Raw genomic sequence first — 20,801 nt, forward strand, 5'->3', positions numbered from 1 at the left:
CGGTGAACGTGTGGGTTTCTGGAGTACCTAGGTAGTTCTGTGTGAGGCTGCGCATAGTAAGTAAGCTTGCCTGAACCAAATTTGAGTTAGTGTCGTGGGCAAATGTGGTTTAGATCGCTGCGTTGCAATTTGCCGAGTTGATATGATGGTCATCATTGGTTCCGCTTCTTACCTAAGTACCGATGATAAACATAGACGTCTACTCCTAGAATAGGCCAGCTTGGTCACAGCACACTTATGCCCTGCATCCAACGTCCCGTTGGGCGCCCGAATTGCTCAACGTGTGCTTCAAGACACAGATATGCGGCTGCTAATATACACCTCTACCCGTCTAAGAGAACTAACAGCTAGTGCTCTAGCAGCCTTCTAGCGAGCTACTCGCGCACGATAGTCAAGCTCCGAGGTTCCTCACGACATGATTGCAAGCACAGGAAAGAAATACTAGTATGCGTATCAATCTTCATTAGGTATCATCATCCAGTCGAGATCGCTCGAGCTGACTATATAGTAGTGAAGCTCCTTCACGTCACAATACCTGTCGTGGCAATACCGCAGTCGCTCGCTATCTTCTCACAATGCCTGCACGCCCAGACGCATCGTATATTAAGCGCCAAGTAGATCCCATACCACATTCTTCCAAACAACTCCGAATGATCTCGGGTGCCTATGCCGCCCTCGCGTTAAGTCATTTTGACATCAGTCTTCAGTTCCCAGTACCTGCCATCAATCAACGCAGCCGCCAAAGCCGAGGCGCGCTTCGTCATTTCCGTCTCCCCGGTCTCTATGGTCATCTTCGCGACGCCGCCATGACATTCGAACTTTCCAGCCCAGACATCTGGCCACTTGGGTGCGGAGTAGGCATTACTGGCAGTGACCTTCAAGTGCCAAGAGCCGTCGTAGCCGATGAGGAAGCCGGCGACGTGTTCGAAGCGGTACGCCTTCATGAATGTGTGGTTCTCGAAGGTGCCAATCTAGAGGGGTGTCAGCGACTGTATGCTTGGTGGTGTACGTGATGACCTACAAAGACTTCAAGGCCCTTGCGCCATACGACGAGCTGAACGTCTTTCTTACCGAATACGGCCTTGAAGGTGTTGACAGTTGGACTGACAAATGACTTGAGCGTGGCTGGTGAGATGTTGAAGAGAGCGGTGACAACAGCATCTTGGAGCTTAAGAGCGCCGTCTTCTTTCATGGAGGCGGCATACTCGCAAAGATCGAGGATATGAGCATGGCTGGTTGGACCACTTGAGGGCAGGGTCTCGAAGTCATCTGTATATGAAGACGTGCTATTATCGCTCTTGCCAGAGTCACTCTTGCCCGGCGATTCGGGACTGAGGTCGGTGCCAGCGGGGGATGGAAGACCGCTGTTTTCGATGTCGATCTCCATATGAGTGCTGTCGTGATGAGTAGTCATTGTAGCGGTGCGGTTGACAGATTGTGAGAGATCTCGTGTGTCTTGTCCGGGGCGGTTGTCAGAGTCAGAAGGTTGTAGCTGCAAGCGTCTGAATCTCGTAGTTACCGGCATGGTACAAGATATATGGGTACAACAGTTGGGCGCGCTAGCTTCCGGTGAGCGATGAGATCTATGAAAGAGGAGTTGTGAGCATGAAGTCTGACGAGGAGCGATGAAAGATAATGGGTGAAGAGGCTGTTCTGTGTGAAGCGTGTAGGCGTTTGCCATGCGGGTCACACTAGTAGCGCTAGCGGGCGAGGTCGGTGAGAGCTCATGGAAGGCGCGATGGTGAGGAAAGAGACGACGTACCGATTATCGCACATGGCTCTAGTAAGTGTTGAGTGCAAATGATAAGAATGTCTTGAGCAAGTGATGTTGTCGCAGGACAGGAACAGTCGGTATGCAAGGTTTCGTTCGCGCATTGACAAAGGCCAGGTGAGATGAAAGAGCGTTGACGATTGAAACGTAACCTCGAAGACTAACGCATTGCTAAGTACAATGCCATTATTCTTTCTTGCCTTCATTCACGGCCTGTTAATACGCATTCGTGTTAGTCACGGACTTGTGAGATAGTGTTTCAATGGATTGGTGTTGACTGCTCTAGAATTCTGTGAGAAAACGCACTTGAATAGCCGGTCGTTAAGCTTCTCTTCCTCTCTCAGACACATGAACTAGTTTAACCCAATGCTCAGAGCATGAGAACACAGCCTCCATGAATATGGAGATACATCAATCAGCCATGGTGGTCTCGATGTCCCATTTGGAACCTGCATCGGCGCTCCGACACCTTTCCATGATGATGTAATCGCTCAAGGTGCTTGCATACTCTGCCATCTCTTTTTCGTCGCCAGCGCCCAACTCTCGGCTGGTGCCGATATACATAGACGTCTCAAAACATGACTGTTTATACTCTCGCTCAGTTACTCTGCCGTGGCTGACAGAGTCGAGACCCCAAGATCCGTCGTAGTTGATAGTGCAACGAACGAGGTTACCCCACTCTAGATAATCCTCTTCCTCGTTCTCGATGAATTGACCAATCTGAAACGTGAGGGCGATGTAAGCATGTATCTTGATGACGTCTATTCTGTTTCGTTCGGGTCACGTACCAGAACCTGAGTTCCCTGCCTCCAGATGATGAGCTGCCAGTTGATTCGTCTTTCACACGATTGAACGAGCTTGAACGAATCTGTGACGCCGCTGAGGAACGTGTCTAGGGTGTCCTTGGAGATCTTGAACAGCATAGTGGCCACTGCATCTTGGATCTTAAGATCGTACTCTTCATCGCTCTCGATCAGGGTCTCCCTGAAGGGGCCCGCGTCGATGATATGGGCATGGGTGGAGGGTGAGTGCGCGGGCAGTCGCTCGTAGACGTTGAGAAACGGTGCGGTGAGGAAGTCGGGCTTGGGGGTGCCGCCATCAGGGTTTGTAGATTGTTTGGTGAGGCCGAGGTGTTGTATGGAAAGAGAAGATTGGTTCTAGCTAGTTTGATTATGCGAGAATACCCCGCTTCTACGGATTATGGACAGCCTTGGGGAAACCTAGCCTGTGGCACGTGATCTGGTAAGTCAGTTGGCGATCTAGATTAAGCAGGCATACTCACATGGCCAGCCGTTAGCCTTACATTGATGGGCAGTCTATTCTTTTTGAGAGCTTAAGCCAAATCATTTGGAGACGGTTGGATATGAAAGCACACCGAAGTTACGTCAGTGATCTATGAATCCGTGACATCATTTGAGAGCCAAATAAAGCTCTCGGCATCCAAAATGTGTAACGCGATATCTCTTGCACTCAGTTACTTGACTGACAACAACATGTCTCTAAAAAGTTCTGATCGTACAATCCCATTGATCGTCGTCCCAATACCTGCTTACCAATAAGTAGTCAGAGAATTTCCTAAGCAGAGGTCCCCTCGTTGGGTCTCCTTCCGTAGTCCTGTGGGGAGCGATCGAGAATCCACCACTGGTCGTATTTCCCGCCCAGACTTCGTCCCAGCTCTGTGGAAAACTGTCGCGATGAGCTGCATATGTTACCTTCCAGGCTCGGTGCGAATCAATAGTAAAACGGATGATTGTGTCGAAGTCAAACAGATTTCGTGATGTATCAACGGTATACTGACCGACCTAAAAAGGATTTCTTAGTGATGTGTATTCTTACAGTCTTTGATGGGTCGTGACTTACTACAACCTCGTTTCCTTTCCTCATGACGATAACACGAGCGCCGCGAGGCTCGAGCCTGGGTTTAAACTCGATTCGGGACGTCCCCGTACACGCGAGGAAATCGAGAAGAGTATTGCTGGTGACCGCGTTAAGAACCGTGACGACTGCATCTTGTATCTGGATATCTGTAACAAAATCGCCCTCGCTTACTTTGTGGGAACCCAGGTCGATGATGTGAGGGCAATCACGTGGAGCAGTCGAGGGAAGAACGGGACAGCTGTCGACAAACTCGATCTTGTGAATTTCAACCATCGTGCTTGAATAAACTGGAACAAGTCTGCTGGCAGACGGGTAGGTACTTGTATACAGGAAAACCTTATCTGCTTGCTATAGAGAGCGTGATCTAAGGTGCCGCTTGCTTGGAGCACAAACGTGATTAAGATACCCATGAGGCTATCGGAAGCTGTATGTCGTCATCATAGTATACGTTGCATCCGAATTTAGCTATTCCCCATTATCCTGCGCAGCATCAGCACCTCGTGTTTTGTGACGAAGACGCTGTTAAGTCCCACCGAAGCATCAGTGGGCGACTGCGACCCCATGTTGTCAAGCGCATCGACCAGATCACGCACCTTTGCGCCCTCCCAACCTCCCTTGTCATCGGTCCAGAAAACGCGTTTGATGCCCACAGATGACATGTACGATATGCATCGGTAGCAGGGTCGCGAAGCCAGGACGGTCGGTTGCTTCTCGTCCTTTTTTGGAGGCGGCGGGTGCTTGGTGCGTGCTGGCCTCGCCGGCTCTGGACTGGTGAGCTCCTCGTGCAATGAACCTGTGGCAGGGCGTGATGGAAGTAGCGTCGCGGCGTCTTCGTCTGGCTCTTCGCAGCACACCTTCGGCGCACACTGCCAGCCCAGTCTTACGACGTACAGATCGGCTCCATTCAAACGTGGGCTCTTAGTTTTGTCTTTGAGATTGCGAGAACTCCGTCCAGTCTGTCCCTTCGGCATGAGCATTGGCTGACTCCTGGCGGTGGGGGGATTCTGTCTTTCATTCTGTGGCCGTCAGCATGTGTGATAACAGAGCTTGGACAACGCACCTTTCCTGCTTTATCACGATTATTGGATGACACTTCCGGCGACGAAGACGCTTCAAAAGCGCTCGATGTTGGAGACTGGTTATAGCATGGAGCTACGACGGTTTGCTTACGCGCATGTTGTCGACCAACGTGTTTGTGTTGTCCACCGTTGTACTTGTTGCCAACGTTGTGATGATGATTCTTCCCTTTCTTCTGACGGTGTTTCTCCGTACTGTTCATTTTCGACGAGGCCACGTTCTCGTTCTTCTCCTGGTCGTGAAACACAGGGTTCAGTGTCGCGCGATCCAGATGCAGAGGATTCAAATCGCCACTCTTGAACACCAGACTGGGCACTGTCATAGGCCGTGGTGGACTGGGCCAGTGCGGCCTCGCAGATGGCTTTGACGTATGAGTTGATTGCTTCCCTTCGTAGTCGTGACTTTCGTTTAGAATCACCCGATAGTTTAAAGCACGGTTTTTCGGAGGACACCGCGCTAGAAGCCAGCGTGCTGGAAGCCGAGAGAGCAGAGTGAATCGCCATCATCTCGCTATGCATAGATAACGGAGTGTTGGCGAGCTTTCCTCCCCCGCCCATGCTTTCAAAGGGCGTAAACGTCTTATTCAGATGGCCTTCCGGTATGCCTAACTCTCGCTTAGTGGAGGAGCGCAGTGGGAGGCGCCCGGTCTTCAGGGCACCACCATCGAAGCCAGAGCGATGATCATTGTAGCCCTGACCAATGACTTTACCGCCACGAACAATGATGGCTCCATGCCGGTAGCGCAAAGGCGACTTAGCGGCCTGCTCGAGGCAGAGGTTAAGGTAATTGTCAGTCTTCATTTTGATGGACGATGCAGATATGACTGGACTTTCGACGATGTTGTTAGAAGCTGGTATTGTGATCGAGTACTGTGGATGTTTGGTTTTTTTCGTGATGAATCTGATAACAGGGTTGGATTTGGCAGCTAGTAAGACGTGTTCTGGATGCACAAGGAAGCGTGGGTATGAGTCTTGACGCGCAAGGAAATGGCACCCGGGTTAGCGTCTTGGCAACTCTCAAGCTTCACGCGCTCTTTCCTCTTCACACCTCCATCGCAGACGAATGCGTCATCGTCGAATCGCAGTCAGCCTGCGCAACCCTATGATTTATACGAAAGTTATTTTATATACAAAAAGTCCCAATGATCAACAAGCGGACGCCTACTCGGCCCAGACAACCGCGCTGAGACCGTCCTCGTTTTCCGGAATGCCGGCAGCCCCGATCCTAAGGTCCGCAACGCGCTCTCCCAACTTGCCAGTCGTCGGATCCCTTGGTACGATAGCTACGTTTGAAGTGGTTTGATCGCCAATGGCGACGAAGTCACCGGCCTTGTTGATATCGAAAGTACGCGGGTACGTGCCATAGGATGACGTGAGGGCTGTCCATGTCAGGCTTCCGTTAGGAGAGATGGTGAATTGGGTAATGGAGTCGTTCGGCCTGAACTTCTTGTCGTTTCGGTTGCTGGTGTAAACGAAGTTTCCCTTGACCTTGATCTCACCGACCTTGGTGCCGGAAACGGCGGTGGCATTGCCTTGGTACGGTGTGAGCGTCTGCTTCAGGGTCAGAGACATGCAGCCTCCCGATGCAGGGTATGACACCGCCCATGCCGACACGCTGTTGGAGAGCTCGTTGGCGATGAAGAGTACTGTGCCGTCTGCAGCCCGGCGAACGCGCGAGTTCGCTCCTGCCGGCGCCCAGAAGGCGCCGTGCCTTGGTCCTGTTCCAGGTGGCGGCAAAGCAGCACCGCACTCTGTAAGATTGCCAGTTGTTTGGTCGATCTTGTTGATCCTGATCTTATCGGTTCCGAGATCAGGTACGATCAAGAAGTCGCCAGACGGGTCCACAAAAGCATGATGCGGGTGGGGAGCTTCTTGGCGGTAAGGGTTGACACTTTTACCAGTGTACTTGATTGTCTGAAGCGGCTGTCCGCCGTTCAATGGCAGCTTGAAGGTTGTCAACTGCGAAGTTTGGCTTTCGGTTGGTTAGCAATATCTTTGTCTACTAAAGGGCTGCTGACTTACTAGTGGGCATTGGCGATGAAGCTTCTTCCATCCGGACCACCATAGAGCGTTGTCGCAACCACACCTTGAGGTGTAGAGCCCTTTCCGATTGAGGTCACGTTGCCGTTCGCACCCGTGGAGAAGGATACCAAGTTTCCGCCTCCTTGCCCCTGGAAGACCTCATCTGGAATATAGAGCGCCTTTCCAGCACTGTCGTACGTAATCCAACTAGGCAGCTTATTGCCAGTAGAAGCCGAACTACTGAGAGTCAAGGCATTGCTGTTGAACGACAGGTAGTTGATGGTGCCGGAGTAGTGCGTCGCCCACAAGTTTGCCGCACTTGCGGCCGTGCCGAACAGCGGTAGAAGGAGTGAATGCGAATGGACCATGATGATTGTGGTTTGCGAGTCAGGGTGTATCTGTTACTGACTTTGAAGCACAGGGAAGTAGCATCGTTTTGTATGTTCGACGTGTGTTCTTTGACATTTCCACCAGACCGCCTTGCGTCACGCGCCCGCACTCGACATTTCGGAGCTACGACGATGAAACACCTGACTACACCCTCTTGGACTAAACAACCGACTCCATCATGCGTTTTGCTGAAAGCGAGGGTGCCACTTCAGCCTCGGTGAGTATGCGATTGTCCAAGCCGGTTAAAGGCCGCACGTCGGACAATATATAGCAATCTACAGCCATGTTTCGAGCAGGGGTACAACGTTTCAGCCGGTTGCCGACCCCAGGTTGATCAACATGGCGAAATTGCAGTAGCCTTGCATTTCGGTCTTTCATCTCGGGCACGCGCATGTTAAGATCTCTTGGCCAGGCCTTATACCGGGAATGCAGCCGCCACGCCGCTGCCCTATGTCGGTACGTGGATGCGGCTGCAGCGCACCTGGACACGTGTGTGGGTATAGACGAGGTGGCATCTCTTAATCTTTCTGCGACCAATCTTTGCCAAGAGGTAAATCAAGCTGAAGCCACCGCTTCTTGGTATAGCCGTAGCTTGGAAGTTGTCGTGCGATGGGGGCAAGATCTGTTATTACCAGTACCAAATCCTCTTGGAATCCCCACGATTCCGACGAAGGATCCAAGGAAAGAGCAAGGTTTCCACTCTGGGCATTCTCATCCCTTGATCGCAGTCATGTCTCCTGGTCAGACATGTTTTCTGGGTCTTCAGCCGTAGTGTATTGGGTCAATATGTATCTCATCATCAGAATCCACCTACAGGATTCAAGCAATCCATAAGTATCGCGAGGACGTTAGCGGATGAATTTTTCCTGGGCAGCCAAGCCACTTTCCGACTTCCAGAATGATGAAAGAATACTATACATGGCTGTTTGCAGCCTGCGCTCTCTTCTCTTGCACTACCGCTGCGAATTCCACATTGAGCGAATGCCTTGAGTCTCGTCAGGTTCCTGTATATGCTGCAGGCACCAAGAACTATACTCAGGCGGTCAAGCCCTTCAACCTTCGTTTACCATTCAAGCCGGCTTCCTACGTTGTACCACAAACAGTCAAACAAGTCCAAGATGCCGTATCCTGCGGGGTTGAGAGTGGTGTCCAAGTCACTCCGAAGTGCGGAGGCCACAGCTATGGATCACATGGTCTTGGAGGCGAAGATGGACACTTGATAGTCGACATGCGCCGCTTCAACAGTGTCACCGTTGACCAAGAAGCACACACAGCTGTCATAGGAGCTGGTGGTAGACTGGGCAACATTGCTCTGGCTCTTTACGACCAAGGCAAGCAAGCCATCAGTCACGGAACATGTCCTGGGTAGGTCCTCATCCTCATCATCAACATCATATATGTACTAACACTTTCCAGTGTTGGTGTAAGCGGTCTCACTCTTCACGGAGGTTACGGCATGTCATCTCGCCTGCACGGCCTTACACTCGACCAACTTATCTCTGTAACTGTCGTCCTCCACAACAGCAGCGTAGTAACCGCGTCACCAACCTCTAACCCCGATCTCTTCTGGGCCCTACGAGGCGCCGGCGCCGCCTTCGGCATCGTCACCGACTTCAAGTTCAAAACGTTTGACGCCCCCGAAAGCAACCTTGTATTCTCCTACAACCTCTCCCCGTCCAACACATCGCAACTCGCCAACATCCTGACTGTCCTCCAAAACTTCACCATCCACGACCAACCCCCGGAGCTAAACATGCGCATGTTCCTCCCCAACCAACTAACCGGCGTATACTACGGCAACCGCAGCGCCTTCGACACCATCATGAACCCGCTGCTCACCAAACTCAACATCCCCCTTGAGGGACGCGGCGCAGGTACCGTTTCAACGAAGAAATGGATCGACACTTTGACGTCCTTTTCTAACGGCCCGCTTCCCCAGCCAGAGATATACGACTACCACGAGAACTTCTACGCCAAGTCACTGATGCCGGAGTACCTCTCCCCCGCTGCCATGACCGCCCTCGCAGACTACTACTTCACCACCGCGCGAAACATCCGTGGCCGATCCTGGTACCTCCTCATCGACATGCACGGCGGCTCCGGCTCCGCCATCTCCAAAGTACCCGCGGACGAGACCTCCTACTCGCACCGCAACGCCGTCTTCAAGATGCAATTCAACGACCGCATTTTCCCTGATTCCGCGACGTACACGCCTAAGATGATGGAGTTCTTGAATGGCTGGGTCGATGCGATTGAGAAGGCAAGTGAGGGCGAGCAGTTTGGCATGTACATCAACTATGCGGATACGAACCTTACCAAGGCGGATGCGCATTCCAGGTATTGGGGGGAGCATTATGAGAGGTTGGTGGGCATCAAGGGGGTGTATGATCCGCAGAAGGTGTTTGAGGGACCGCAGTTGGTGGGTAGCTAGATCTTTTAGTTGTAGGGGATAGACTTTTGAACTGAATGCGAGAGACATGTGAACATGAGAATGATTGAGAAAGAAGTGATCTGCTTGCTCGAGAAGAAAGTCTATACGGCCTACAAATACACATTTACACGCCTGGATCCGTGTCTACAAGAACTCGATGCCGACGCCGAAGCTCAGTCCTTTCCTGCCTTCCTCCTTGGCCCTCATGACGAGTGGAAGAGAGAAGTTGATCTCGAACCTCGCAACAGGGTGTGCGTAGACGAGACCTAGACCAGCTGCCGCGCTGGGAAGTTCGGCAGTAAGACTGGAGAAGGACTTTTGGATCGCGCCGGTTACGTCGCTTGAGCTGCCGAATGATCCGTCTTCTTTCTTCGAGTTGGGGTTCTTGAGTGCGAGGAGACGGCCACCGTTGATGAACGCTTGGAGACGGAGAGGAGTTTCCTTGCCGACGCGCGGGATGGGGAGGAGGAGCGATGCGCCACCAGCAGCGTAGATATCACCACCTAGTGCGTCAGCGCCGTCACGAGGACCAAGACCAGCGATGCGGAAGCCGCGAACGTTGTTGGGACCGCCGAGCTGGAAGCGGTCGTTGATGCGCGAGGCCTGGGGTTGGCTCTCCCCGCCCAGAGCCATAGGGTAGAGAAGGCCACCTCGTAGACCAGCAGTAAGCGTGATGCCTGTGTTGCCGAAGGGGAGGGCGACCTGCGACTCTGCCTCTGACTTCCAGTATGCGGTGTCGCCCTTCAATGGACCCCAACCTGCGAGTTCGGATACGGTCTTCAGGAAGTAGCCGCTGCTAGGCAGGAGAGGGTAGTCGCGCTTGTCGTTGACCCAGGTATGCGAGATGCTCGACTTGAATGAGTCACCAGCATCTGCGCGAACCGAGGGCGATGCGTTCTCAGCTAGACTAGTCACCTGTCGCCAGATGCCAGAGTAGCCAAATTCGTGTGTCGCGCCGTTCTTCATCCTCCATAGCAGCTTCGAGTTTCCGCCCTTTAGGACCTCCTCATGGCTTGCCCAGCTCTTCAGTGTCGAACTCGCGAATCCGTTGACCTGGAACTTGAGATCGGGGTTGCTGAGGATGGGACTATCGAAGGCGAGGGAGTAGGCCGACCGTGTTCGCGTGCCCAGCGATCCGTGTGCGTTCAGCGTCTCGGCTCCACCAAGCAGGTTTCGAAGTTCGGCGTGGACGTAGGCATCGGCTTCAGAGGCTCCAGCCTCAGTTCCGGTCTTAATGGTGTAGTTGCCGCGCTCCTGGGCTGAGATATACACGTCGACATCAGTGGGGGAGGAAGAGGCGATGGTCTGGTTCGGACGGTCGAGGTAGACTGATATTGGCGACTTGAAGATACCTAGTCAATGTTAGACACATGCGAGCCCCTCCGTCGCGTACTGACGTACCAAATCGATTGAGCTTATCGGTAGCTTCGCCAACTTCCTTTATCGCATCTTCGAGGGTGTATGGCTGGTCCCGGTTTGCGCTCAGCAGGGGGTCGACTACTCGCTCGAGGAAGCTTCTTCGTGTGCGGTTGGCGTGAAGGATGCGGACCGACGATATTGTCACGGGCAGGGACGAGTTGTCTTCAATCTAGCACAGCCTCAGCGACAGCCCCAATTGAATGTCCAGAATGCATACCAGCTCTCCCATCCTCTCCTTCGACCTCTGCTGCTGGGCGTAGAGCCGCGCATTGAGCTCATCCTGCTGGCGCTTCTGCTCGTTCAGGTCCGTCTTGTTCTTGAGCCTTTCGAAGACCTGGGGCCCAATTAGCGATGTGCCGTTACTGACATGATGCACGCCTACTCACATCGTCTTCATGCGGCGAAGCCATTGGGCTGTCTGTGTCTGCGTGCGTGATGCTTGGCGTTGTTCAGAAACCTTGAACTTTGGATCGCCGCGGGCGGCGGATGCACGTGCGCTTACTCTCCAACTGTTCCAAGGTCGTCTGGACGTGCGACCCGAACTCTTTCACCAACGACCTAATTCACCTATCGCGCCTGCCTTTGTGATTCTTATCCTTTGTCTATCGCGGGGTAATCACTGAAAAACGTGCCACGCCTTCTGCACTGTTATCTGGTGGCCACCTATACAGCGCATCCGATAGTCGACGTCAACTATCTCCGCCCAGGAACACGTCGACTGCCACAACCACCCACTCACTCACTCTTCCCCCACATTCACACACCATGGCGACGCCAGCAGCCACCAAGCGCCTCACAAGAGAATACGCTTCCATCTCCAAATCACCACCGCCATTCATTACTGCACACCCTTCGGATAGGAACATCCTAGAATGGCACTACATCATCACCGGCCCACCAGACACACCCTACCATGGCGGCCAGTACTGGGGCACGCTGAACTTCCCGCCCGACTATCCCTTTGCGCCGCCCGCAATCCGCATGCACACACCATCCGGTCGATTCCAGCCCAGCAGCCGGCTGTGCCTCAGCATCTCCGACTTCCACCCTAAGAGCTTCAACCCCGCATGGGAAGTCAGCACGATTCTGACGGGCCTGCTGAGTTTCATGACCAGCGACGAGATAACTACGGGCAGCGTCCGGGCATCAGAAGCAGAGCGGAAACTCTTCGCCAAGCGCACACGGTGGTGGAACAGCACAGGCGGCGGCAGCAAAGCATCTGGGTCAGACAACGCCGGTGGTCGCCAGAACGGCAACATCCGGGCTGGAGATGGTGGTGCAAAGTTCAGACACGAGTGGCCGGATGTGGACGAGGAGAATCTCAAGTGGATGAAGGAGAACCGCATCGACCCCCTCACGGGCCTACCACGGCCGGCAGCACCAACCCCCTCGCAGCAGCCAGCCTGTTCACCCGACGTCTCCGGCCTGCGACGACGCCCCGGCACAAGCGCAACGGTTGTTCAGGATGCAGCGCAAATAGCACGCGATGCAGGTCAAGGCTGGCTGAGCCGCAACAAATGGAGGATGGTCCTCGGAGCGATGATGCTATACATCCTAGTCGCGAGGGTACTAGGCGACGGTGCAATCGCAACTCCTGCTTAGACGGACTGGTCATCACAGGATAGGGCATAGTAGAAGGATAGTAGGGTAATGTGCATCAGCGGGAGACACAGGTTACGATTCGTTCAAATCGGCATTTACTTTGGCGTTGGCGGGCGCTCGGCATACCCAAGTTTCAGTCGAGCACTCTGTATGATACCTTTGATAGTAGCAAACAAGGACAAAAACATGCTAATGTTCTTTCTCCAATCCGCTCTCTTCTAGTCGGTAATGTTTGATTGTAGTGTGTGTTGCGTTACGCGCCGCCGACTATCCTCGCCATACCCTTGTATTATCCTGAGACTATCATAAGAGTGTTGACACGGTATTCCGTACCTAGCTTCCTCCCCATCCACTCCAGCGGACCTGACAACCCGACCGTCACAGCGACAGCCTCGTCGCGTCGCCACAAGTGCTGGGTGGACCCAACCGGCAAAACTAGGCTTCTTACGGCCACACTAGTCACGCGACAATGCGATGACGCAGTGGAGATCCCCCACCAGCCACAGCATTTCCATGCCTCTATCCCAGGCAACCTCCCCATCCCAAGTCTGACATTGCAATATTGTTTGCTCAGCCCACCATCGAATCTCACACTCGTGGTTCGAATGACACTTCTTCACACGTCAGCAAACCAGCCGACCTGCAAAGTCCCAGCTAGCCCTGTGTTTCGCATCCCCCACCCATCCCCGTCCCGTTGGTTGGTCCCTGACGTCGAAAGCTCAAGCTTAACAAACGCATTTCCCAGCTGTACATGCAGGGATGCGCATAGACTGATCGGCAGGGTCGTGGCGAGCTACGGCGGGCGATTGGGTGGCTGAAAAGCTTCAGGTAGGTTGACCCTTTAACGCGTAAACGTGTTTGATAGATCGCGCCGTGGCCTATGATGGTATGTGTCCATGCGGGCTTTGTGGGCCGTGGGATCGTCGTTTTTTACTTCGTGCAGGGTTTCGGTCCCGGTGTCGCGGGTCAGAGGTTGAGGATATATAGGTAGGAGGGGTGGGACGCTGTTGGGTTTGTTTCGAAACATTTCACCGATATTCTTGCTGTTTTCAAGTCATTTGTGTGTCTTTCTGATATTTCGACACTGTCGTTACAATTAAGCATGCGCTTCTCATCTCTCCTCTCCTTCGCCATTGCGAGCGCATCCATCTGCGCTGCGCTACCCACAGATTTGACCAACTTTCTGCTCGTCACCACCTCGCAAATAGACGCCAGTGCGAATACCTCCGAACTCAAAGCCGTATCCGCCACCTCGCTATTCGTAAGTTTTTTACAGCGACCCTCCGAAATAACCCATCGCAATATCTAACATCGCATAGGACCCGTTCCATCAACCCGCTCTTCTCCTCCGCCTCACAGGCCCCGGTTACGGTTCCCTCCCAAACTTCACCCTGACGGACGGCACACTTTCCACTATCGCGTTGGCGCCCTTCGGCAACACGTATTCTCGTTTCAACAGTACGGTTGTGACAACGGGATCAGAGTTACAGTTCCTCGCTTCGGTGCAGCCAGCGGGCAATATTGCGTTGGACGAGGGATACCTCTTGACGGTGGACGGCCAGAGGGAAGGCTGGACGATATGCGAGGGTGCGTTGAGTAATGAGGTCTTGAGCTGGAGGGGCAATGCGAGTGATTGCACAAAGACGTATGTGCATGCTGTGCTGAAGGCGCCGTACTAGACTCGAATGTATCCGGGGAGCGGAGACAACTTGGCCAATTCAAGTAAAAGCAAATGATACTTCATGGCATAGCCTCAAGAAACTTGACTTTCATCCTGTGCCATTGAGGAACTTGCGCCACCAGACTGTTTCCGCGTCCAAGAACCAGGGACTCGCTGCTGCGATTAGTTCTTCTGGCGATGGCCCTGTTCCTGGACCCAAGTGTGCGAGAGCCATGACGAAGACGTCGCAGGTTGTTAGGCTTGTGCGTGCGAAGACGCTATTGGTGATGTGGTGTGGCATGGTAGCCCTGACTTTCCTGATGATGAAATTGTATCGAAATAGTATGTGTCTGAGCGAAATCTTATCGGCTATGTGGTGGTGGAGACCCGACGACAGAATGACAAAGGCGAGGGTAGTTGTCAAGATATCAGGATCTTCGAGTATGGAAAGTCCCGCAGTGTACTAGATGATATATCTATCACGGGCCGTTGCATGGGTGATATATTTCGTGTGTTCCGGGGGTCAGCGTTCGCGCTTTCTGCGCGATTCTCACAGGTGAGAGCACGGTGTACTTCACCGCCTGTCCCCAGACCTGTCGACAAATCTCGGCGAGGGCGATACCAGCCGGAAACCCCACGCTGACTTCCCGATTAGGCAGTGCGCGATGCCTGCTTGTAGTTTGCCTCTTTCGATCTCCGCAAACAGGCTGGTAGCTTGGGACCGAGAGATATGCTGTTTGCCGATGCGAATGGCCAGTGATACTGACGTCGTGATAATTGGTGGGACTAGCACAAGCTGCGGCCCGTTGCACGCGTGCTGACGGTCTTGTGCGGTTCGCCACGGTAAGCCTCAACAAGTTGATGGAAGACTGCCGTTGGCTTTGTCGCTTTGCTGGTTTGATGGCGGTTCGACGTCGAGAAAGCTTATGGCGAGTATATTGGAGTCGTGATTTTGATGCGCAATACGTACTGGCAAGTACATGTAGGCATATGACATCTTGTCATGTTTATAGCAAGGGCAGCTGCCCGCGTCAGCAGGTCCACTCACGCGATCTGATGCAGGACTATCACTCTTCTATCTTCGCCAGCCCAATAGTCAAGGCCCAACTAGGAAAGCAGCGATAGAGTCTGGGTGCGGTACGACTCGAAAACATCGTTTTCCAAGATGACGTTGGTCTGTGATGAGGCTATAAGTGTGCGATACTGTGATGCGCGTTGCGATTGGGAGGTGGTGTGGTGTCGCGTCGTGCTACTGGTTCGCTTACTCGCGGTGAGCAGCGAATAGAAGGCGAAAGCTTCAAGTGAGACACCTGAGAGGTACCCAAGTTGCTTTTTCGAGAGATGAGCGTGGAGACGACCATGGGTGAATATGCAAGCTTAAGGGATGTGTGAATATTGAGGTCCGAGTTTCGCAGCGAAGCGAAGCGGATGTGGATGTCGCCGAAGATGGCGGAAGTTGGCAGGTTCAATCAGGAAGCCGAGATTTTGCTCAAGAGTGCTGACAAGCGTTCCAGACTCCTCAGAGTCAGTTAAGGAGGTAATGCGATAATGGAAGGTTTTCATGGCGGAGCCTGAACCCAACGAGATAGGCCGGAGTATGGAGCCGGTGTCTCTGATGTCTTTTCGAAAGTGATGCCGACATCTTCAGCGACACGGTGATGGTCCGCTTTCTTACAATCCAAGTTTACCTTCAGCCTGATGGTCTGGGCTCAAGGAAACTGTATTGGTATTGCGAGACGTCCAACTTCATTGTGTGGCGACACATCCCCGGCTCATGTCCGCAGCGTCATTGTATGACAAGACTTAGCTATCAGGTACCTGCAGCACAGCGCTCAGACTACGGAAGGGTACCGGCTCGACAGATGTCATCCGTGTGGTCACAACCCCATTTCGAACTCTTCGAGAAAGACCACCCATGTCGGACAAGCTCTGTTTTTCGATGTTTAAGCTAAGCTCGGGATTGTGGAACCATTGTAACAATGCCTAGGACCCACATAGGAAAGAGGGCTGATGGGGGCGAGCTTATCATCACACCACATCAACGTATTGAAATGTAGCACGGGCTAGACGGTCAATAGCCAGGCTCCGAGACCTACCTTAGATCCCGTCAGGCTGTCAAGACAACATTTGCATGCGACTGTCGCTATGCTCGGTATACTGGGTCAGCAGTCGCGTTTCGTTCCCAACTCTTACTCCCCTTGTCCACTATTATGGCTTGGGCTCGGCAGTGGATGTCATGCCGGAATGCGAAGATACGTGACCCGGCGTTGATCAGGAATCGGTATCATCTGGAGAACGCCCCGAATCACACAGGAGCTGCTAAGATCTCATCGATGCGAATTGCCGCCAAAAGGAGCACGCTTGTGCTGCAATGGCGCGTCGTACGTCTTGCAAGGGCGGAAGCTGTAGAAGAAATGAGAAGGTAGTGGCCACTTCTTACCATTCTGTATGGACGGAATTGCTGGTTGTGCTCAGGCTCATCCGCGCGGCGGTCATGGGTATACCCAAGGCATCTCAAAGATGCAGTAGTCCTTACCGAGCCCCGCATCTTGATGAAATTGCTCTCCTTGGATCTCATCTTGGCTTCGCCAGATTTCAAAACCAAGCCACAATGCTGCGCACGCATGTCAGCGAAGAGACATTGAAACCGGGCGCGAATGGCATCGCCGGCTGTGTTGCTCGAAACAGAATTCGATGCGCTCGTTCGTATAGGCAGTCGCTACGGAGAAACGCCACAGTTTTGTTTTGATCAGACTGTTAGCTGGTGTTGGATTTTCCAGGGCGGAGTAAAGCCAGCCGAGAACTGGGGTCGACGGTTGGCGGCGCCGCTGCATGCTTGGCGCCTCCCGCCTCTTACGTCGCGCGATCGCAACCTCCTGGCCTCTCTTGCCATCTCATCTCGAAAACCACAGCAATTTGCGAGCATTTTAGACAGCACTCTCTGTCTGAGGGGTTGAAAGCATTATCGCATTGCTTCTACGTGTTACCAATGTCAAAAGTTGACTTGAGAAGTAAGTTCCTAGGATTCCGCCTTCACCGTGGTCGTGAGATGATCGTGCGGTTGCCGCGCCTCTGCCCAGGCTTGTGGCCAGCGCAGGATTCACGCTTCGGTCTATCTTTACAGTTGATGGCCACGGCAAACGCAGAAGACCACCTGCAACATGTCAGAAGTCGAGTGTTTGAACGCAGCGGAACCGAGTACCTGATCCTTGAGTGTGGTTGGAACACGAAGCTTATGATCCGCGGATGATCTTCCATATTCAATTATGGTCCGAGACAACAAACCAGTGTCTGCTGTATCTCATGTCCATGTCTCTACACCTGCGGATTGCCACGCACATCAGGGCGGTTTCCATTCCACAACATTACTGGCCTTTACTACTTGGACGCCTTGCCAGTGCGACAGCACGGGGCCGGAGTAGTATTGGCAGGTGCCATTGCATTGGAAACCAACACGGCGTCGAATTTGCTCCTATTGGATGCCGTTATGCACAACCACTATGGGGGCCACCCAGCCATGCACTACCCCAGGACATGTTGCCGGTTTTACTGTAGGATCTGCGTAAGCCCTGGTTCAACACCCGTTTGCGGGGTCACAACGCTCTCACATGTAACCAACCACATCTCCCGTCAGCAAGGCTACAATCGGGCGGTAAAGAGTGCTGTAGTGAATAGTAAAACCCAAGACTTTCCGCACAGACTACATCCATTAGGATCACGCGCTCTCTCCGCGCTCTTGGGACCATAAATCTGCAGCCTCCCAGCTCTTGACTGTCCTCTCTCTCACATCGCCCCATAACTTTATCAACCCACACTGGTCACAGCGACTTGGCAAGATGAAGGTAGGTCCTCGTTCTCCCAATTGCTCCTGAGTGCACTCGCTGACAATGGCGCTATAGTTCCCACAAATCTACAATGTCTACGCCATTTGCGGCTTCGCCGCGCTTGGTGGTATCCTCTTCGGTTTCGACATCTCGTCGATGTCGGGTGCGCTGGGTACTCCCGCCTACAAGAACTACTTCGGCAACCCTAGCGGTACTCGCCAAGGCGGTATCACTGCGTCGATGCCTGCAGGTTCTCTCGTTGGTGCTCTGTCTTCCTCTTTCCTCGCCGATCGACTTTCGCGTAGGAACGCTGTACAAATCGCCGCCCTCATCTGGATTGTTGGCGCTATTCTGCAGGCCGCCTCCAACGGCGTTGCTCTCCTCTGTGTTGGTCGTCTTATTGGTGGGTACGCCATCGGTATCTGTTCCGCCATCGTTCCAGTGTACCAAGCCGAGATTGCGCCCAAAGAGATCCGAGGTAGAGTAGTGTCTTTGCAACAATGGGTATGTCACTCTTCGATAAAGGCTAGATCTCAAGCTAATTCCGCGTAGGCTATCACCTGGGGTATTTTGATCCAATACTTCATCCAATACGGCTGTTCCTTCGTCGATGGAGGCGTCAAAAATCCGAACCAGAGCACTGCGGCCTTTAGGATCCCATGGGGTGTCCAAGCTGTTCCTGGTGCTATCCTCTTCATCGGATTCTTCTTCTTCCCTCGCTCCCCTCGGTGGCTGGCTTCCAAGGACCGCTGGGAGGAGGCCCTACAGGTTCTTGCCAACCTCCACGGCGCCGGCAACGTCAACCACCCCAAGGTTCTTGCCGAATATAAGGAGATCGAAGAGGCGCTTGCGTTCGAGCGTGAGATTGCTGAGACTAGCTTCGCCGCCCTGGCCAAGCCTCGCATTGTCAAGCGTGTCATCCTTGGTATGTCCATCCAGATGTGGTCACAACTTTGCGGCATGAACATCATGATGTACTACATCGTCTTCATCATGCGTGGAGCCGGTATTGCCGATGAGCTCCTTACTGCGTCAATTCAGTACATCATCAACGTCGCCATGACCCTACCAGCTATTCTCTACCTCGACAAGTTCGGTCGTCGTCCTGCTCTCCTCTGCGGCTCTTTCATGATGGCTGTCTGGCTATATACTACAGGTGCTCTGCAGGCTTCCTACGGTATTCCTAACCCAGACACTAGCGACAAAGACATCTCTTGGGTGGTACCTCGCGAGCACAGCGCCGTTTCCAAGGGCATTGTCGCTTGCTCATACCTCTTCGTAGCCACGTTCGCAACCACATGGGGCCCGACGTCATGGACATATCCGTCCGAGGTAAGTTCTCACTGTAAGGGATGCATGTGAAACGTACACTGACTTGTTCTACCTCTGTAGATCTTCCCCGCCAAGGTTCGCGCGAAGGCCGTGTCGCTCGCTACCGCCGCCAATTGGAGCTGGAACTGCATTCTTGCTTTTGCCGTCCCCCCTCTTCTGTGGTCCATCAACTGGAAGATGTACATGATCTTCGGAACATTCAACGCCGTTGCCTTCATCCACATGTTCCTGACTGCCCCGGAAACCAAGGGCAAGACCCTTGAAGAGATGGACGACGTTTTCGACTCTGGTCTTCCTGCCTGGAAGGCTGGCAAGGTTGAGTCGCGTCTCGATCGCGTCACCCGCGACATTGAGGCCGGTAACCTCAAGGTCGGACGTCACGGCCACGACCACGGTCATGTCGAGAATGTACACGCTGAGCCCAAGGTCTAAACGGACATCTTTAGCGACATCGTCCACACAATGACGAGTGCTGTATTTTGCCACCTTTGGTTCCTGGTTCCTGGGACTAGATAGGCTTTCCAGCGGTTTGTTGGGTTGCATTCGGTTATAGAGTTACGACCATCGTCGATGACGCGGGTCACGACTCTACCTGAGCGACTTCAAGTTGTTTAACTCGGACAGCCACTTAGCATAGTCCATGAATCCATTCACTAATCTCTTATTCCCACAATCGTACCTTACTATCCGGGTATAGAGTGTCAACAGCCATCACTAATCACGGAAGGCCTACACATGTAGCTTAGCTGACTTCGAGTGATAGGTTCGGGCTACAAAGGCGAAGCTATTATAGTCCGTCTTAGAAGGCAAAAGCGCCGAAAAAGAGCCGCATTGTCTTGATGATGCGATAATGCGTTTCGCGTCCATGCAGGGGCTGTGTGAACCAAATTCCATCGCTATCAACGATTCCGATTGCGGATATAGGATGGCGCAAGCCCAAGATGTCGCAACACCAGGGCCAAGGGTGTTGGCGATATTAAGGCGCACGGGACCGACTCAGCGTCTTCAGCCGTCCACGGACCTCCTGCTCTCGACGAATGCTGTGGCAAGGTTATCGCAGGAACGAGAACGAGTGGTTCGCTATTCAGCGCACGAGTGTGTATGAAAACCTTCGCATGCGTTGCATATGCAGGAAACGACAAGAAGTTCTTCGCATGGACGCCTTATACCTGTTGATCCTTCTGGAAATACCGCAGAACGGCACGGAGATGGGCGAAATCGACCCGGGGTTTATTTCCATCATGGGGGCGACCGACAGAGTTTCGCTTCGGTTGAGTCGCCGATTTGACGCGAAAGCGAAGAAACCACTCAGGTACAGGTGCAACCCAACTGGGCAGCAACGTAAGTTTAAACGCACGAGGGGATTGTGTTCCGACTGGTTGCTTTTTCGCTTAAA

The 20,801-nt window shown here is 53.1% G+C and overlaps 9 protein-coding genes across 9 annotated transcripts; 4 read left to right on the forward strand and 5 right to left on the reverse strand.

Moving 5' to 3' along the window:
• Positions 1 to 680: 680 nt before the first annotated feature.
• Positions 681 to 1,414, reverse strand: J4E84_001190 (uncharacterized protein; the record flags this gene model as incomplete). The annotated part of the gene is made up of 2 exons (XM_049383824.1): positions 681 to 971; positions 1,022 to 1,414. 2 exons carry the CDS (start codon positions 1,412 to 1,414, stop codon positions 681 to 683), a joined length of 684 nt encoding a protein of 227 aa, XP_049249342.1.
• A 768-nt stretch (positions 1,415 to 2,182) lies between these two features.
• Positions 2,183 to 3,298, reverse strand: J4E84_001191 (uncharacterized protein; the record flags this gene model as incomplete). Its single annotated transcript, XM_049383825.1, has 4 exons — positions 2,183 to 2,491; positions 2,560 to 2,928; positions 2,956 to 2,962; positions 3,291 to 3,298. 4 exons carry the CDS (start codon positions 3,296 to 3,298, stop codon positions 2,183 to 2,185), a joined length of 693 nt encoding a protein of 230 aa, XP_049249343.1.
• Positions 3,299 to 4,110: 812 nt separating this feature from the next.
• Positions 4,111 to 4,825, reverse strand: J4E84_001192 (uncharacterized protein; the record flags this gene model as incomplete). Its single annotated transcript, XM_049383826.1, has 2 exons — positions 4,111 to 4,653; positions 4,820 to 4,825. 2 exons carry the CDS (start codon positions 4,823 to 4,825, stop codon positions 4,111 to 4,113), a joined length of 549 nt encoding a protein of 182 aa, XP_049249344.1.
• Positions 4,826 to 5,886: 1,061 nt separating this feature from the next.
• On the reverse strand, positions 5,887 to 7,115 carry J4E84_001193 (uncharacterized protein; the record flags this gene model as incomplete). The annotated part of the gene is made up of 2 exons (XM_049383827.1): positions 5,887 to 6,697; positions 6,748 to 7,115. 2 exons carry the CDS (start codon positions 7,113 to 7,115, stop codon positions 5,887 to 5,889), a joined length of 1,179 nt encoding a protein of 392 aa, XP_049249345.1.
• Positions 7,116 to 8,035: 920 nt separating this feature from the next.
• Positions 8,036 to 9,568, forward strand: J4E84_001194 (uncharacterized protein; the record flags this gene model as incomplete). Its single annotated transcript, XM_049383828.1, has 2 exons — positions 8,036 to 8,502; positions 8,554 to 9,568. 2 exons carry the CDS (start codon positions 8,036 to 8,038, stop codon positions 9,566 to 9,568), a joined length of 1,482 nt encoding a protein of 493 aa, XP_049249346.1.
• A 144-nt stretch (positions 9,569 to 9,712) lies between these two features.
• On the reverse strand, positions 9,713 to 11,397 carry J4E84_001195 (uncharacterized protein; the record flags this gene model as incomplete). Its single annotated transcript, XM_049383829.1, has 4 exons — positions 9,713 to 10,920; positions 10,970 to 11,156; positions 11,205 to 11,321; positions 11,374 to 11,397. 4 exons carry the CDS (start codon positions 11,395 to 11,397, stop codon positions 9,713 to 9,715), a joined length of 1,536 nt encoding a protein of 511 aa, XP_049249347.1.
• A 355-nt stretch (positions 11,398 to 11,752) lies between these two features.
• On the forward strand, positions 11,753 to 12,589 carry J4E84_001196 (uncharacterized protein; the record flags this gene model as incomplete). Its single annotated transcript, XM_049383830.1, has 1 exon — positions 11,753 to 12,589. One exon carries the CDS (start codon positions 11,753 to 11,755, stop codon positions 12,587 to 12,589), a length of 837 nt encoding a protein of 278 aa, XP_049249348.1.
• A 1,102-nt stretch (positions 12,590 to 13,691) lies between these two features.
• On the forward strand, positions 13,692 to 14,268 carry J4E84_001197 (uncharacterized protein; the record flags this gene model as incomplete). The annotated part of the gene is made up of 2 exons (XM_049383831.1): positions 13,692 to 13,850; positions 13,909 to 14,268. The coding sequence occupies 2 exons, from the start codon at positions 13,692 to 13,694 to the stop codon at positions 14,266 to 14,268; spliced, it is 519 nt and encodes a 172-aa protein (XP_049249349.1).
• A 3,817-nt stretch (positions 14,269 to 18,085) lies between these two features.
• MFS1_1 (MFS sugar transporter) lies at positions 18,086 to 19,837 on the forward strand (the record flags this gene model as incomplete). The annotated part of the gene is made up of 4 exons (XM_049383832.1): positions 18,086 to 18,091; positions 18,149 to 18,577; positions 18,626 to 19,405; positions 19,466 to 19,837. 4 exons carry the CDS (start codon positions 18,086 to 18,088, stop codon positions 19,835 to 19,837), a joined length of 1,587 nt encoding a protein of 528 aa, XP_049249350.1.
• Between the last annotated feature and the right edge of the window lie 964 nt (positions 19,838 to 20,801).

This window comes from Alternaria hordeiaustralica (genome assembly GCF_023758085.1).
Source record: "Alternaria hordeiaustralica strain BMP 2776 chromosome Unknown scaffold_1, whole genome shotgun sequence".
Classification (NCBI taxonomy): domain Eukaryota; kingdom Fungi; phylum Ascomycota; class Dothideomycetes; order Pleosporales; family Pleosporaceae; genus Alternaria; species Alternaria hordeiaustralica.